Here is a 13,409-nt window from a genome sequence, read left to right on the forward strand (position 1 = left end):
TCATCGTCAGAATTGACAGGGTCAATCTGCATTATCCCATTATCCTGCCAGCTGGGTTAGGCAGACGCTCTGTCGTGTGACGAAGTGCGATGTCTTCTTTGGAATGCTCGTGAATTCCTTTTCATGAGATGGCCATTGATCATGGCGGATATGGAGCTACTCCTTTCGCTTGAAACGTTTGAAACAAAGCATGAAGTCGTCGAAGCACATTCTGCATGCATAGACTCGACCGTACTGCGCCTATTGTTCAATGTTATATCAGCGTATTCTATCATTTTTGTGTTATGCTGCACTCACACAAATGTACACATCACAATATCCCCTAGTTTTCAAGCACTGTGATGCTTATCAAGGCTGGAGTTTTCTGCCGATTTCGTTGGCTCTTAAGTTGTTCTTCAAGCCAATACCATCGTGGCTAGTGCCATGGGATAATGCAAGTTGCCCTGGAGATGAAGTTAAAGGGTTTGAGGCGGATGGAATACAGAATTCCACCTTTGTCGAGTCGCATCAACCTGAGAACATGATTCCCTGTACCACTCCAAGCAAGCATTGCTGTAGGCAGATACCAATCGACATGATACGACCTGAACTCTCATAGCTCCAACCTCCAAAGCACAGGTGACGTTAGGGCTGCTCAGGCCTGAGACCAGAAGGATTCGCTGTTAGTTTCCGACTTCTCGTGAAGGCGATACGTGCTAAGTCGCTAATATCTCGGTCTCCTAGACCGTGGAAAACACCTACAATGTAGAAGGAATCACTGCGTTCGCTCACCAGCTTATATCTTACTTCAGTCTCTCCAAATGTCTCTCACCGAGTTCCGGCGTGTAGTCTGGCAGTTGGCGTGATGCGACCGCAGCACGAACAAAGATGACGGATGGTGGCGGACGGGACAAGAAAACAAGGCTGTGCCATCAGGGGAGTCAGAGTTGTTGGACGAGCTTAAAGAGCCTTTCTGTCAGTCGGCTTGAGTCCTGGCACAGCTGCCTAGTTACCCTTTGTACCTGCATTTAAAAGCTAGAGCTAAGTGTGAACAAGATTATCTCTCCTGAGTGTCAGGGGACAAAGCCACATCCATACATAATTGTTCACACTAGACGAGAATACGAGCTTGATCAGAGTCAGTCCTTGCATCGAAGATGGCCCGGGGAAAGTCGGGATTCTCCGGGCATGCCAACGCCCCCACCAACAGAATTTAGATATATATTTAAGCATCACAAAATCGTGAGAAATTCATCCTCAAATCCGCCAGGTTCTATAGTGTAGTGGTGATCACTCCGGATTTTGATTGTGCAGAGCATTCACTCTCTGTGCAAGAAAACATTCCGGCAACCCCGGTTCGAACCCGGGTAGGACCTCAATATACATCATTCTCGTCGTCTCTTTCGTTTTTTGGTGATTGAGATGACTCGACTTTTTGTTGTGCGGGCCAAGGAAACATGTGCATGCAGACAATACTGGCGAGCTGGAAACAGAGAAACAAAGTTTTCACTTAAGTAGCGATGGAAGGCGGTAACGGAGTTTGTATTTATCCGATCCGAGGTATTACCGAAGTGTAAACGCGGCTTGACGAGGCTGAAAGGGGCAAATGGGAGAGAAAGGGGACTCATCTCGTCCATGCTTTCAGAGGTATTGTTACATGAGAGCAGACTGTCCCCACGCATCATCAGTGCCGTGACGATGTCGTCGGTGCAAGAGGCTGTGTCCTTGAACGCATCAAGGCGCTGAGTAGGAGCCACTAAGGCCAGTATCGCTAGTATGTTCAGATAAGTCGAGAGGATGACGACACGATTCTTTAAAACCCAGCATGGACAGCTTAATGGATCTTGCCTTTTCAAATTTCTGGCAAGGAACGTAGCAGGAGCCCAACGCGAACCAGAACCGTAGAATCTTGCTGTATTCCAAATGATCACATCGTACGACAAGAAGCCAATGAGTGGGTACAATGTTTTCATGCGTCTCTCATGCGAATTCCTATCTTGTCGATGAAACCTTTCATGTAATTAAATAAAGGTCCGAGGTTGACGGACCGGATACAGATCAACACAACTTTCACTCACTGATGCAGGGAAGGCATTTGCAGCACCCTTCTCACGTCGAGCCCAAGAGGCACACTCAAGCAAGGGGATTCGTCCTCGACTCGACTCGTCCGTCGTCAGAGACTTTGAGGCATATCTACAAACTGCACAGCCGTTTTCTGCTGAACGGGTAGACTTTGTATCTTTGCAGGATCCCAAGAGTGTTCGAACCACACACCTATCGTACTGGTCTTCACCCGGTCTGCCCGACGGACGACATTGTCCAAGGTGCTGTTCAAAATCCAAGTTCTTAACTGAAAATCATCTGGCGTTGAACCCTGGAGAGTATCGCTAGCTAGTCTGTTCCGCCAGGGCCCATACTGTTTTCTTTCGTGTTCCCGACGCTCTCATTGCTCTGCTCAAGTCGGCGCGGCTTGGGTTGAGTCAATATTCGCTGAGTGTTACTGTGATCAGAGAAGCGCGGCCAACATTAGTGCGAGTATCATGCGATATCCGGGTCGAATAGGTTAAGGCACAAATCCTTGAGTTTTGGAAGCCTACTCATTTTTTTGTTCCCACCAGCAACCCATCTCTCTCTGCCACGCCATCATCGACAGTAGAGCCACTGCTTCCACCAGCAGCTCAGACTTTGCCAGTCTTACCAATGACCATCCCAGGTTGTCCAGCAATATTTATGCCTCCTGCCCATACTGTGTTTGCAGGGAGTACTGCACCGTCTAGAATCTCGACGTTCTGTTCGATAACGACCATGTTACTGATTGTGCAATTAGCTCCAATTTAAACATTGTTTCGTGTCTCTGCCGCACGAATACGTGCATTTAGCCCAATATATGTAGTCGGGAGTTCGGAGCATGAAATAGGTTATGACTTGCTGGGGCTCGCCGCCGTTGGGGTTCGGAATCGTTGTCAGATAGGGAGGAAGATGAAGTGTACAGCGGGGGCTAATAAAGACATAGCGACCGAGATAGATAGAGGTTTAGTCTTAGTTTGCGGATTTCTGCCCTCCAGACTGTTGCCGTTGAGCAGGAGGCTTTGGCTGGGGAGGTCGAATGAGGTCTCCGCGGATCACGACATCCTGTTGAATGGTGCATTTGCCGGCCAAGATGATATGGCGTGCACCGAGGACGCTGACCCCCGGGAGCTCAGATTCTGTTGGCCATCGAAACCGGGTGCAGGAGAGGATTTATTTGCAAATGTGGCCTTGACACGATATACGATAGGGCACCTCTGTCGACGCTCAGAGAACCAAAAGACAAGACCTGGAAACCTGGCAGCAATACTGCAAGGCAGCCCATAATGTAATTTGTGGCTTTGGTGTTGCTATACAGCTCGGACATTCGCACCACTGAGGGGTGACACGAGGCTGTATGCTTGTTGACACCTTCCTCCTGATTGTGGAGGTCTTGTTTAGCTGACTAACACGGATTTTTATTCCATGGCGCTGACAAGTCAAAATACGAATGCTTGCTACGTTGGCCGCGCAGCTAGTAAATCCCCAAGGATTCATCAAGGCTGCAGCTGCACTCGAGGAGATGAATGATCTGTAGTGTACACCAATTGCAGCTAGTTGAGTGATCAGATTCAAATAGAGGCAGTCTGGCCCAGTCTGATAGACTTCGCCATTGCTACGGCTGACTAGTCATTCTAGGACGTTGAGGATAGTCTAGTTGCGGAACATGGTTCACCAGGACCCTTTCAAGACATATTCATTTGATGAACGTATTTTGAGAGGATTGTTGAGCCTATCAGTTCATGGCATCTTATTCGGTCAGCATTGGGAAACGGGGCGGACTATGCATTTCTATGAACGCCAAGAGTGGTGAATTACCTCCTGTAACAAGGAAAAGTGGCCGTGCGGTGCTGGGCTGGTAGAGTGGTAGCAGGGGGAGAGCTATCTAGTCACATGTCAAACCAAAATGGGCTGGAAGGGGCGAGTGCGGAACAGTTTACAGTGCTGGCAGAATCTCTCTGAATAGCCAGGGGACAGAACACAATTAAGCAGATAGATCCACGACTGTTCTGTGTACAACAAAGTCAAATTCTGGACAGGCTTGACAGGCAACCAGGTCGGCCCTTTGTTACATTGAGGCGATGTGCTCGCGAGAAGAAACTTCAGGTGCAGGTCTCAGGTTTTTCGGAGGTTGAGTTCTTCTCTCGCATGGGAAAACTTATCCTCGAGTAAAAAGTGAATAAAATGAGAAGCATTTGAATCCAACTCCTTCCCAGACGTTCCCTCTCGGCGGGGCCTTGAAACAACCTATATCCCGCCTAATCTCTCGTCCTCTTGGTCACTCAAAGCCCTACATAACAGCGCACCACCACCCGCTTGATTCATCATCTTCTGCATATTCCTCTCTCGCGCTTTTGAACTCCTCCATGAATTCCTCCGCGTCGAAACTCTCTCGGTCGGAGGTGCCAAAGTTCATCTCCTCGTCCTGCTCGTGTGCAAAGTCAAAGTCGTCTTCGAAGCCTTCGGGAATGTTGTCCGCCTCGTCTCTGTCTCCAGTGCCACTTTCGTGATATATTGTTGGAAGTCCAGAGTCGCTCAAACCCATCACAAGCCTCTGCCCGAAGGGCAAATGTAGGACAATTTCGATACCCCGTTTAGAGCTGTAGCGAGGGGCCCATGTAGTGCCCGAGGGCAACCTTGGGAGCAGACTCATTACGTAGTTGTAGAGTCTCCTTCCACTGCTCCATAGGAGGCTCACAAGCATGTCTAGCCAATTAGGTGCCGCTGTCTCGTCGCTCTCTGCTGATGTACTGCTGGCTGTGCTGTTTGCTGTGCTGCTTCGTCTGGGACATGGTGCGATTCTTGCAACCTGCAACGCACGACTCCTGACACCGATTACTTTCGCGGCGGTCGTGTTGTTAACCCCAAAACCTGCATTGAGCTCTTTGACAACCAGTGGTATGGAGAAATTTTTGTCTTTGTAGTGACGGACGATCATCCTTTGAGCCTGTTGCTGTCGCATTTCGTCCTGGTCGTCCTTGATAAGAACGTCACTTGTTACCCCTGTGTCGTTGTAGGCCTTCCCGTGATGATAAATCATTGCCCCATGGGTGGTAAACTCAGACCATTGGTGGTCTATCAAGTGCTGAACTTCGCTTTCATATTGCTCGATAAGGCGCGGGTGGACGGTATCCCAGTATGTGGTGACGAAGGTTATGAAGGGAAAGTATTCGACTCCTGCGAATGCCTTGAGGATTTCGAAAGTTTTCGTGACATCACCAGAGTAGATGGTTCCGATCTTGTGGACGAAGAGGACACCCACAAAGGTAACAGCCCCTCGGACCAATTCGACGAATCTCATAATGTTGAGGTAGACGTCCTCGTCGGATCTTCCATGGCGAGGATCTGCAAACCCTGGAGTGTCCACTAAGATATAGTTGTCGCCCTCAATATTGACCGATGTCAACTGATATTCTCCAGTCACTATGAGCACGCGTTAGTCTCGATAGAAATGCCAACTAGTTGGCTGAGCTTCTGTGAAGATAGGGTCGTACCTGACTCTATTCCATGTCCCGAGAGGCCCGTAGCCCCAGTGATCGACTCCACCAGAGATGATTTGCCTGGCCGTAAAATCCCCATGACAAGGATAACTTTTGAATTTTGTCTACAACTGTGAGCCGCGTATCAAACGCTATTATGACGAAGGTGGGCTCCCTTACCTTTTCATGATTTGACGTAGCAGCCACCGAGTTATCTTCTCTGGGGTGACTGTAGAGATCGCCCTGATATGCGCGGATTCTGGAAGGTTGCGGTCCTGGTCTGCGGCCAGCATAACATCACTTTTATTGCTGCCCTCCATAGTGAACGAGAAGTCTAAAAGTGCAATAGATAGGAAAGGTGGTCGGAATTCTCAGCGTCCAAAAAGACAGTGAAGAATCAAAGCACTCTATGAAGGAGGAACTGGTCTTTCCTTTGGCTTTGAGGCACACGTATTTATACGTAGACTTAAGGCCGTGGACAACGGGTGTTCGAAAAGCCGCCGGCCATTGACAATCGTTGCAAAGCCATCTTAGCGGCGGTAAGACTTTCCGTTGTCGAAGGCTTACATCGAATCAACCGGTCTCAGTTTCATCAAGATCTTTTCCACCGGCCAGCCCACAGCTGGTGGTGTTGTAGAGTGACCAGAACTGACCTCAGCATCACAAGCTCGCGCGCTGCTAGCGGATGCCCCCAGACAGCCTCACGAGGCAAACACTGTCTTATTTAGCGTATGCTCTGGCCGCAGAAGCAGAATTTGACCCTTTCGTGTCCGTGCATTGCATTAGCTTGTTTCACGTTGCCAATAGGGAGAGTGGCAAACACGATCCCCGGTCTTGGGTCCAAATTTGGCATCGTACATGTGCCGCCTTCCTGCACTGAAGTATTTTGTCAAAATCCGCCAATTAACAAGGTTATCTCGCGGTTTATCATTATTATTCTGTTTTTTTTTTCTTGGTTTTTGGCGGGGACAAGGGACGATCTGCGTAAAAGTTTTCCAATTTCCTCACCAATAGCACATGGCCGAAGACGCGCCCCTCCTCGTTTGAGCTCCACGCTCTCTCAGATAAGGCGTCACAGCCGTTTTCCCTCTAGAGATATTGGATGTTCCTTGACATAAGCAGAGCCCGTCAAGTCTATCGTCTCTCTTTGAAAATCACAGATTCTTCAAAGACTCAGCGATGTCGTGGTATTCGGTGGCGACAGAGCGTCTGGCCTTGGCAACCGTTTGGAGCCGTGACCTTGTCGCTTTACTCAGGCATCAGGGGGCCTAGCTCAGCTTCGGTTCAGCCTCAGCTTGATTTGCTAGCCTGCTCAGGCCGCTTACGAGGGTGCAGTTTTAGGAACCATGGTTCAAAACCGAGCTCCTTATCCCGTGCGCGGCTACTTCTGTGACTCAAGTCTTAGCACAGCAAATAAACATACCCCTTTTTGTATCAAACTTCTTTGTCTCAACGCCGCTGCCACCATTGTTCTATAGTGAAATTAACCAGCGTATATCATCTGGTGTTGGCGTGCAACACAGGTCTCAATCGGTGTTATACTCCAAGAGCACTCCCATGATCAGTTCATCAGTTACGTATTCGGCAAGCACCCAGTCAATCTGTGGTGGCATCAGCTACCAAGCTCAGTCTGCGTGGGGACTGGCGAGACAGCAAACTTGAGATGGTCATCTGAGATGCGAAATTCCTGTCAGCTGCTTTGAAGTGCTTCAATCCAATGATGGACAGACAACTTGCCTGAATCTTTAACCTTCCACTCTCGTGTACCCGTAATCTAGAGCCGATCTATGGCTTCCTGTATCAATGCATCAGGCTTTGTATGATTGTCAAGTTCGATGTGCTCCCTCTATGAAGAATTCTTTTGTCCCCTCAGGAAGCCGCCTTGCAATCTGCTCGGCTTGGCGATCGCTGTTCGAATCCGGCATGGGGATCGATTCTGAGGAAGATGGTAGGGTCTTTTGGCGACAGCTGGCACCATCTCAATCTTTTGGGGATGACAATGAGATCGCTATCCCGTACGGATTATCTCTTCCAATTGCTAGGCAGGAAATTACATTTTCCCGATAAGTCTCACGAGCCCAGAGTGCAGATGTGATTCATGAAGAGGCTCAGTTGCAGCGCTCCATCCTCCGAAATCAAGGAGCTATGCCACAAGTCGATCACTTGCTAGTTCTACGTCAGCACCCATTAAGCAAACATTTGGAGATACTGCAGGATCAACCGTTTTCGTTTTACTAAGCACTGCAGTATACAGTTGCCATTCCTCACCTCGAGAACAGAAAAGCCAGACCAGGCACTGAAAGTCGACACCACTCTCTTTTTGGAGACGCTGTTGAAATATCAAACAAATCCGGAATGAGAAAGCACTTTGATGGAAAGTTAACCCAAGTCCAATCACTTGGTCTGGTCTCTGCTTCTTCAGTCCCTCTCTCTCCAGATCCTTCAAGTCTTCATGGTAGATCATTCTCTCAATTGCTTGCGAAAAGAGTTCCGCTCGGCCGTCTTCATTGCTGGATTGTTATCAGCAATTCCGTTCACTTGACTGGTCAGAATGATTTGTACACATCCCACGGCGATCAGGCGGATTTTTCGCATTGGCAAACGCGTTCTGTTGTACACAGAATGGGAGTGGTTTGCTACAGTGGCGATCTTGCGACCCTGTCAACAGCTGTCTTGCTGCGTTCTCTTTCCCTTGTGGCTAGTCGAGTCTGCTTCTGGTTGAGTCTGCTTCTGGTTGAGTCTGCTTTCTCTCTATGGTGGCGCATGGCGTGAAAACTTCGGCAATATAGCTGGGAAAATGTTTTCAATCGATCTGGGTTGATACCTTGCCGAAGCAGCTGGAAGTCTGAGCTCGGTGTGCGTGAGACACATCTCCAACTCAAAGGCGCACGAGTGAGCAGAGGAACAATCCAGATGGGTTGCAGCCGTGAAGTCTGCCTATCTGCTATACCCTCTTAAACCATTTGTTACAGTCCCGTTGCATTGTTCTCTGAGTCGCAGGAAGTTGATATCCGTCTCGGAACATGATATCTGAAGCGTCGCTTTGGGAAAGCTGGCACTCTTCGAACGACTCGGGTACTTCGTGGCGCGAGTGCGGCAATATTCGAGATATCGCGAATGCTTCGGACAAAGATGTCCATCATGGCTGAGAGACCATGCTTTGCGGTGCACTCGCAGTCTTGGTTAGGTGATGGGGAGTGAAAGGAACAGTTCGTGATGGCGGATGAGGAGGTCGAAGCAGAGGAAAAGGAAGAGAGACGAGAGCACAAAACGCATGTGCCACTGGGATGTGCAGGAATCAGCATGATGCAAACTTGGGAGTCTGCAGGAAAGTCCGCCCTGATTGGAATTTGTTCCAGCCACTCACCCGACACCCGCGATTTTCACGTTCAACTGCACAGAGAGTTCTGTGTCTTCGCCCTAGCATTCTAGACGTGCTATAAGGTATCTACGTAATGCGCTACTCGCGCAACTGCCTACTTAGGCCATAAAATGTATGCTTCCATAGGGTGCGTTCTATGTTCTTGTAGGGGCTTGGGATGCCTAGAAGCCTTGGGAGACCTACAGTACCGGTGTCTCTAGATACTCATAAAGCTCTAAGAGTACCTAGAGTATACATATTTAGTGCTACTCACTATACCCGAGAGAATCTATCAGGAGCCGAAAGCTTTCTATTAATAACTAGGCAACCTCGTAGAAAGTATCCTGTCCAGAGATACTGTGTAACAGCCCAAGTTTTCGACGAAGTTTATGGTGACGACGCAAACCTCGCGTATACCTCCTTCCGAAAAGCCAGTGCCAGGTCGAGAGATATTGGGCCCCCAGGAGGGACAAGTTGGCTGGCACACAGGCCGCAAAGGCCAGATTGAGGGTCAATCCACCAAAGCAAAGGTCAGCGTGCACTTCAGGGACACCATCCCTCCTGAGAGCGTGTTCTTCAAGTCGGACAGCACTCTCGAACCTACCCAGTATAGATTGGGCAGCCCGCTCCAGCTCATGGTGCCCTTCTTACACACACCGTCGACGTCTTCCAAGTTCAACATTCCACCCAAACCAAAATTCCATGCATCGCTTTCCACACCTGCTCGGCACATCGGCCCGCCAAGTGGATGGTCGAGAAAGCTGTTGAGGTATCGTCTATCTCTCAGCTGAGGCTCAAACATGGAGCGGATAGTCTCTGGCTTGAGCAGTGCTCCATTGTTTTTGAGCAGGGCGACTATAGTTTTGATATAGTCGTTCGGGCTAGTGCACATCCCCCCTCCCCCTCGATCATCCTTGCTGTCTCTCAACGGATGTGGCGGGGTTGGCTCAAGTTCGCCGCTGACACTGCGCACAGATGTACCGCAAAGCCGCTCTCGAATGTCTGGACGGCTACCGAGATACATGGTCGTCGAGTCCATTCCAAGAGGTCCCAGATGTTCTGCTTCATGTATTCGCCTAGCCGCAGACCACCATTAATCCGCTCCATCATCAACCCAATCGAGGGAGACGCCGTATTCCCAGCCTTCGCCGGGCTCGAATACAAGTGGCTGGAGACATTGTGCTGCCTGCGCAGAGTACCAAAAATCAACCTAGGGCGACTTCAAAGTACGGGGGCGTGAGGGTGGGAATATGTGTCAAGGAGGAATGTCCATACCACTCCTTCCCCACGGGGTTGAGAGTTTTCCTTGTCCCAGCTTCTCCATCCGATCAAAGCTGGGGACATGAAATCATATCCCATTCCACTCGAGTGCGTAAGTAGCTGACGCAAGGTAAGTCGTTTCGCCGCTGCTTTCACCGGCGGCGAACCAGACACAGAGTCAAACCCTGCCAGAACACTGGGGTGGCATATTCGGGGAGAATGGCCGAGAGTTGATGCTCGTCGTCAAGAGAAAGGAGACCTTTTTCGGCACACTGTAATGCGGACACCGTAGTCACGAGTTTCGTACATGACGCCACCCAGAAAGTTGTGTCTGCTGTGACGGGCTTGGCGAGGCTCTCATCAACCGACGTGAATCCTTGAGCATTGAGATAGACAATTTTCCCTAATCCTGGTTGAGTCGAGATGATCTTGAACCCATTCAATGTGACATACCTGTCCAATTCGCAGCAAGAAGGACAGCACCAGGGATCTTGCGACCTGGTCCTGGGGAGGGGGGGCCGAAGTCCTCGTCGAAGGTCATGGTGCACGTTTTCCTTCCCGCGTGACTCTACGCTTTTGGTGGATTCAACGCGGCGGAAGAAGTGAGGATTGCCGTCCAGAATGAAGCTGGAGAGGAAAACAGATCCCTACGTGGCTGTTGATACATGGTCTCTGTCTTGCTGAAATTGCTCATATCAAATCGACTCAGGAGCAACCATAATCTTTGTTCCAGAAGCGGTGGGGGCCGTATTTGATTACATCGTGCAAGTCTTCCTCGTACAGCAAGTGAGTTTTCATACCATCCCATCGGATGATTGAGGCATAAACGTCCATCGCCTGGCTCATCTAGCTCTTTTCCGTCCCCGCCGGATGACTTCGACTCCGGTCGTTGGCGCGGACGTCAATTTTAGCGCCAGACAAACGTGGGGAAATATCTGAATGTCTGACAAGAAATTTGTCCCCCACCTCGGAACACCATTCTGGGATAGCCCAAAGAGGGTCCAGACCCTCATGTTTGCTCGGTCCCCCATTGCGGACCCACTGCAGTTCCTATCGGAGCGCTGTAATATTACACATCTCTCTAGTCCAGCATGAAGCTACGAGTAGAGTTTTCTAATGCCCCACGACAGACGCAGAAGCGTCCATAGGCTTCTCTTCCTTCTCCATTTTAAAGAGCACGTTGCTGTTTGGGTCTCACATCGAGATTCGGAGACAGGGAAACAGCTATAGTCTTAGACTGAGGCTCTCCCTTGCAAGCTTTATCAACAATCAGCAAGCTATATTCACTGTTTCCTTTCCCAGCTCTGACGATAAAGAACATCATCAGTGAACTACTGATTTCCGGATGTTTTGAAAAAATGGACACATTCATGGCCTTTGGTTCTGTTGAGCGCTCCGTTGCCAAAAACGAGATCGAAGCACTGTTTCATCGCTATGCTGTCCTCGCAACCGAAGAACCAGATATCGAGAAAATGGTGATTGTTTTCGAAGAAGGTGGTGTCTTTCGTCTACCAAACGGCGTCATCGTGAAGCCGCGAAATCTGCTAGAAGTCGTCCGGGGCAATAATCCCAAGTTCATACGTCACCATGTCACCAGTATCGATATTCAGTTTGTCTCACCTACCGAAGCACACACTCGCTCGTACTTCTTCGCCACCACCGATGTTTCCGGTTTCGATCACTGGGGTCAATGGAGGGACATAGTTAGAAAGGGTTCGAATGGCCAATGGCTGATAGCGGATAGGTCTGTTGTCGTCGAAGGTGGTGATCAAAAGGGCTGGTTTAGAACCACATATCCCGAGTGAGGAAGGTTATTGAATCAAATTTGAAATCACGGCACTCATGCTTCTTGCACAATTCCAGTCGTCTTCCAACTTGGCTAGTTCAAAGCCGAACATTTGTAGCAGCTTCCGTGTTGTAAGCAGAAAATGGCTGGGTCGCAATGATTCCTGTTTTCCCATGGACTCATCACACATATGACTCCATGCAACCAAGGCACCGTAGAAGAGCACGAGAGGATACCACATAGGCTGACAAGGACGTTGTATTCCATGAGCAATGTCTGAACGCCTGGCAGAGTCTGACTCTACACTTTCCAGGAGTTCCATGACAACATGGAGTGTTGATTGAGGGAATCGCAGCCCCAACGTATGCGGGACACGACATTGTTGAGGCCTCGTAAGAAGTTCGTCATTCTCCTCTGGCGTGTAACCGGCAAGCGACGGAAGAGTGTAGACACCCGGTCCGGCCACGAGAAGAAGTCGAGCAAAGTGGAACAGCGGTAAAAGGGACGATGCATCCACCCAGCCATCATTCGATAGCCGAGCATCCCGGGCACTGAACGAAGTTTGCCATACTTCCAGGGCACACATTAATTTGGCTCGGACACGGTGAAACTCGTGATCTGCGGCCAAAGGAAGATATCGGCTATAATCAGCCCCTGTCGATTCAATCAGGGAGGTCGGCAGCGGTGGTATGATAGTTTCAAGCCCAGCTTGGCTCTGATGGCTCGTCTGTTTGCTCGCCTCACGAATTGACATGCAGCAAGCAGTGAGGGGCCCTATCGCACAAAAAAGGACATTTATATCGGAAATTATGTCGAGGAGGATGAGAAGGTAGTCTCGATTAGGAAGCTCAGGGGGCAAGAGACGTCCATCCACGACTAGGGAGTCGCACAGTCCTCGAAAGTCGTACTCAGCTTGAGAACCAATACAGACCGACCAGGTGGTCTCAACTGTCGAGGGCGTTTGCAGATGCGTTGATCTCAGCGTGTCGACGATGAAGCAGAATTTCTTCAAACTATTGCGTTTCATATTCATGAGCGATGGGAAGTATCAGGTGCTCCTGGCAAGACTTACTTTGATGCGTCGGGCTCGACCGGGTTCTGCAAAGCTCGGTTTGCCGCTCGCTTCGACTTGGGATTCGTGAGAAAGCCAGCACGGTATAGAGTCTACACCACATACATCATCAGGAGTCAAATGAACAGAGTAGAACAGTAGAAATAGTAGAGCAACAGGCGATGCTTACTCACCGATTGTGACACGCCATTGACGATTTCTGTATGGCACCAGATGTGGCCTTTTGATTGCATCATGCCAAATGCAACGTTAAGATATCCCTGAATAAGTCAGACCTCCATCGCAAAGCGGGATGATTACACCAAGTAATCCTACTGCAGTATGCCACGCGATCATCCTCCCGAGCCTGTTGTCAACCTCCACGGTTCCTATCATCAAAGCTGTGCTGGCACGCCATAGTTTCTC

General features: G+C 49.6%; 5 protein-coding genes and 1 non-coding gene across 6 annotated transcripts; 2 read left to right on the forward strand and 4 right to left on the reverse strand.

Annotated features, from left to right (window-relative positions):
• The first annotated feature begins 1,248 nt into the window (after positions 1–1,248).
• Positions 1,249–1,355, forward strand: Z519_09150. Its single transcript has one exon. It is a non-coding gene; the product is annotated as a tRNA-Gln (tRNA).
• Positions 1,356–4,336: 2,981 nt separating this feature from the next.
• On the reverse strand, positions 4,337–5,845 carry Z519_09151 (uncharacterized protein; the record flags this gene model as incomplete). Its single annotated transcript, XM_016766875.1, has 3 exons — positions 4,337–5,469; positions 5,541–5,650; positions 5,706–5,845. The coding sequence occupies 3 exons, from the start codon at positions 5,843–5,845 to the stop codon at positions 4,337–4,339; spliced, it is 1,383 nt and encodes a 460-aa protein (XP_016617173.1).
• A 3,552-nt stretch (positions 5,846–9,397) lies between these two features.
• On the reverse strand, positions 9,398–9,910 carry Z519_09152 (uncharacterized protein; the record flags this gene model as incomplete). Its single annotated transcript, XM_016766876.1, has 1 exon — positions 9,398–9,910. The coding sequence occupies one exon, from the start codon at positions 9,908–9,910 to the stop codon at positions 9,398–9,400; it is 513 nt and encodes a 170-aa protein (XP_016617174.1).
• A 388-nt stretch (positions 9,911–10,298) lies between these two features.
• Z519_09153 (uncharacterized protein) lies at positions 10,299–10,687 on the reverse strand (the record flags this gene model as incomplete). The annotated part of the gene is made up of 2 exons (XM_016766877.1): positions 10,299–10,549; positions 10,600–10,687. The coding sequence occupies 2 exons, from the start codon at positions 10,685–10,687 to the stop codon at positions 10,299–10,301; spliced, it is 339 nt and encodes a 112-aa protein (XP_016617175.1).
• An 817-nt stretch (positions 10,688–11,504) lies between these two features.
• Positions 11,505–11,951, forward strand: Z519_09154 (uncharacterized protein; the record flags this gene model as incomplete). The annotated part of the gene is made up of 1 exon (XM_016766878.1): positions 11,505–11,951. One exon carries the CDS (start codon positions 11,505–11,507, stop codon positions 11,949–11,951), a length of 447 nt encoding a protein of 148 aa, XP_016617176.1.
• A 6-nt stretch (positions 11,952–11,957) lies between these two features.
• Positions 11,958–13,237, reverse strand: Z519_09155 (uncharacterized protein; the record flags this gene model as incomplete). The annotated part of the gene is made up of 3 exons (XM_016766879.1): positions 11,958–12,945; positions 13,005–13,096; positions 13,178–13,237. 3 exons carry the CDS (start codon positions 13,235–13,237, stop codon positions 11,958–11,960), a joined length of 1,140 nt encoding a protein of 379 aa, XP_016617177.1.
• Between the last annotated feature and the right edge of the window lie 172 nt (positions 13,238–13,409).

This window comes from Cladophialophora bantiana (genome assembly GCF_000835475.1).
Source record: "Cladophialophora bantiana CBS 173.52 unplaced genomic scaffold supercont1.14, whole genome shotgun sequence".
NCBI lineage: Eukaryota > Fungi > Ascomycota > Eurotiomycetes > Chaetothyriales > Herpotrichiellaceae > Cladophialophora > Cladophialophora bantiana.